The sequence below is a fragment of the Cephus cinctus genome, unplaced genomic scaffold (genome assembly GCF_000341935.2).
Source record: "Cephus cinctus unplaced genomic scaffold, Ccin1 Ccin1_scaffold0602, whole genome shotgun sequence".
Classification (NCBI taxonomy): Eukaryota; Metazoa; Arthropoda; class Insecta; order Hymenoptera; family Cephidae; genus Cephus; species Cephus cinctus.
Window position 1 is genome coordinate 1 of NW_014333248.1, and position 4,100 is coordinate 4,100.

The 4,100-nt window shown below is 49.1% G+C and overlaps 1 protein-coding gene across 1 annotated transcript; it reads left to right on the top strand.

Moving 5' to 3' along the window:
* Positions 1-2,432: 2,432 nt before the first annotated feature.
* Positions 2,433-3,499, top strand: LOC107269101 (the record flags this gene model as incomplete). Its single annotated transcript, XM_015742578.2, is given in 2 exon segments — positions 2,433-2,965; positions 3,114-3,499. Coding segments are annotated over 2 exon segments (702 nt in total). The 5' UTR covers positions 2,433-2,536.
* Positions 3,500-4,100: the final 601 nt, after the last annotated feature.

A 4,100-nucleotide genomic window follows, 5' to 3' on the forward strand; every position in this document is an offset into this window, starting at 1 on the left:
GAATAATCTCGCGTTTGTAGGTGTTATCAGACGCCTGGTCTTTACAAAACCGACAATGCATTCGCGAATATGCGTTACAGATGACATTTTTTTTAAAAACTTTTGATTGCTTTAGGTGATCAGTCTGTCTACCGGGACGTCGTGATACGAACTAAAGCAGGGTACATCTAGCCCGTGCCCGTCTTACAGTCGTTGCGATATTAATTTCATACCAGTGGACTATGTTTTCAAAAACGTGACCATGCAAAACAGCTGATTCAGCGGAAAAAATCACGATTCTCTTATGGCAGTGTTATCAGTCGAAAATCGGGTAAAATCGGGTAAATCGTTTCAAACATAACGACCAGATATATTTGCATATATACAGAGTTTATCGATCGTTCACTGATCCCGAAATACCGTGTATCCATAATACGTGTAAAACAGTATAGAGGTGTTGCATCGGTAGTTGCAGCGATCTGCTGACGCACACCGTTCCAGCCTGCATCAGCATCTCTCTCCATCGTGATGTAAGGGTCTGAGATGCGTATCATGTTACTCTATTTTACAATCCGTAGCTACCAGAAGATCGCACCAATCTCTTACAGTGTTGAACTCATCGATATCGCCACCTATGAGTTGCACGGCGATATCCTTTCCGACGCGACCATCCTGCAGCAGTGTCTCGCAGCTCTCATCGCGAAAAATTGCCATACAGCGTACGTGTCGAATGTTGCGTCGGGATGCTGTTCGCGTATCCATTGCATAGTACCCCAAATTGTTTGACTCCTCCGCGTGCTCTCCCTCCTCATCGTACACATCGTGGCTTGTATAGACATCCCACGTGTCGTCGAGTGCTTCCAGGTACGCGTAAAGGCCGCTGGGCATGCTGACCACGCTCGTTCAGTATTCCTTATATTTTAGGTGTGGTGGGCCATCCTGTGTCGCCAGGGTAACGCACCCTATAAACTCTGTCAGACTGCAGCGCTTCTCCAGAGTGTGTAGCGCTGTCTCGTAGGCACGCATAGCCCTCAAACACCATAGGGTGACGCAGCTTTCGCGTAATTTCTCGAGGTGGTTGAATGCCGCCAACCATGCCTGCGATTCCAGACGCATAAGTACGTGGCGCGGTAACTGCTCCGGTGTGGGACGTTCACACCTGCTCCGTAGCATCGCTAGGGCTGATCTGGTCATCGGGCGTCGATATGTGATGCGGCACTTGGGGCTACCATCGTCGGACATACGCCTCCAGACGCATAGGTACGTGGCGCGGTAACTCCTCCGGTGTGGGACGTTTACACCTGCTCCGTAGCATCGCTAGGGCTGATCTGGTCATTGGGCGTCGATATGTGATGCGGCACTTGGGGCTACCATCGTCGGACATACGCCACTCGTCTTTTGCCAGCCACTCGTGGGTGCATACGCGCTGTGCGTAAGGACTATCGTTACAACGCTGATCACCGATAAAACCCAGCGTCACGCTACACCGTGTGAAATCGCGGTATCCCTTATCCAGTATAGCAGCTACAGATAGCTCCGGTAGTATCACAGGCCTCACACCAGAGGCTCAACCCTTACGGCAGATCATGTCGGGGTTATCACCGTATAGCTCATCAGCGTCCAGGGCTCCCGGTTTCGACATGTATATCGATACTAGCGGTACACCCGTTAAATGACGTATTCGCAACCATTCCCGTACGGTCTCTTCCTCTGGATATTGTTCGGGGATTGCGTAGCGGTAGAGGGCTCGTGTCTTCGTCTTTTGTATACGCCTATGCCGCAAAAATTCCTCGCAGTCGTAGTGCGCCATTTCTTCTTCGTGCAGCTTTATAAATCTCTTTGTGCAGTGGGCTGCTGTAATCTTCGTCTTCTGTATACGCCTATGCCGCAAAAATTCCTCGCAGTTGTAGTGCGCCATTTCTTCTTCGTGCAGCTTTATAAATCTCTTTGTCCAATGGACTGCTGTAGCGATTCTACTAACTTTCTCAGACTGTACATCAGTGGATGCTCGCGCGTGCCGCTGGCCGCCGCTGGATCAGGTTAACGCTGATGTAGATGCACGCGAGAGCGACTCACTCGCTATAGGGTATCGGTATCTAGTCATCTCTGATACACCCTACCGTATCAGCAGAATGCTCTGTCAAGGCCAGGTACTCTTTGTCCGCTGTATCCTATGAAAAACAGTGTGTGGCGGAGGCTGCGGTAGTGGGGAACTCACCCGCTATAGGGTATCGGTATCTAGTCATCTCTAATACATCCTACGGTATCAGCAGAATACTCTGTCAAGGCCATGTACTCTTTGTCCGCTGTATCCTATGAAAACAGTGTGTGGCGGAGGCTGCGCTGATACATACTACCGTATCAGCAGAATACTCTGTCAAGGCCATGTACTCTTTGTCCACTGTATCCTATGAAAACAGTGTGTGGCGGAAGCTGTGGTGGTGGGGGTATATGTTCAATGATATTCCGATGATGCGTTTTTTTTAGATACCGCCTTAGGCAGTACTGCTCAGACACCCGCACTGATCGTATACTAGCGCTTCCTATAATCATCATCATGTACAAGAAGCAAGTACTGCTATCCACTGTGTACGGTCTAAACCGATCGTTTTCGAAACAAGTAATCACCGGCTTCTCTTTAAATCGTTCGGGAAGCTTATCGCCTGTGATACGCATCATTAATCAGGATTATTCCGGCGTGGAGTTTGAGGCTAGCGAGTGGGCGATCGTCGCCGAACACCTACCCGTCATCGACAAGTTCTTCACCACAGAGGACAACATCAAGGAGGTACCCGAGGAATTCAACACTCCTATTTTCATGACCGCTCACGAGATAGTCTTTACGTACTCATACGGGGAACGTGCCATTATTTTGAAACCATCGGCGCCGCTATATACGAGTAACGACGACTCGGGCATTAAAAGAGCTAGAGCGTACACACCCGTGATCGTAATGAAGAGGGTGTCGTACCTCAATCTCCAGAGGGTCTTGCGCTGCGTGACCATCCAAATAAACAGACTACGCGAGATCACCGACAGCGCTAACAGCTGCAAAGACACGCTGATTGCGGAGCTCGATCGCCGCGGGGATGACGCCTCCCGGAAAGAGGGTGTCGTGCCTTAATCTCCAGAGGGTCTTGCGCTGCGTGACCATCCAAATAAACAGACTACGCGAGATCACCGACAGCGCTAACAGCTGCAAAGACACGCTGATTGCGGAGCTCGATCGCCGCGGGGATGACGCCTCCCGGGACAACATATTGGATGATCTTCGGCTGGTTTTGGAAAAGAAAGGCCTGTGGTCGCCAGCTCTTTATCAGTTATTGGTGGAGCTACTCTCCCTGTATAACCACGAGTACCTCTCCTTCGTGCGGAGCACCACGACTACCCAGAATGATCATGCTTGAGGATTTATTCTCTTAATAAAATTGTACAGCTACTGTTTCTTACAATATACGACATATATTTAAAAAATACCTATTTTTTCTGTTTTTGTTTCCTTCATCTCCATCTCCCCATATCTTGTCAATAATGGTAACGGGGCGATGGGCAATAAAACATTAAGCATATTCCTCTATACAGGGCTCAGGCTAATCAGCGAAAATATATCACGCCAGACAGCTTTATAATATATATATAGCGTTTCTTACAAAAACACTGTGTTCTACTTCACCATGGGACGCTTACCTCCTTAGAGACCGCGTGATGGGAGGGTCCACAACTGTGTCGCAGGTGGAGGGGAGAGCTGGTCGCATAGGCGAGGGGGTGGCGCCATAGTGCAGTGCAGGGGGGCACAGCGCGATGCGCTCTATGACTCATAGGGACAGTGGTGGGGGTTTGTTATGACTCCCATAAGTGGTGTGTATCTACTAGCCTGTTTTTGGTGGTCTCAATTTTTCTCTGCTTTCGGCGCGCCACCTTAGCGGAGGGCCCTCGAAGCAGTTCCACGTTTTTGATTGGTCGAATGAATTCGTGTGTTCCTCGAGATCCACGATTTTAAACCGGGTAAACACTCAAATAGGGAGACTTGTATCTACCTTTTTTTTTACAGGATATTACATAAACCGTAGTAATAACAGAGATGAGTAGGGAGATTGCCAATGAGCCTGTTTTTGGTGAAG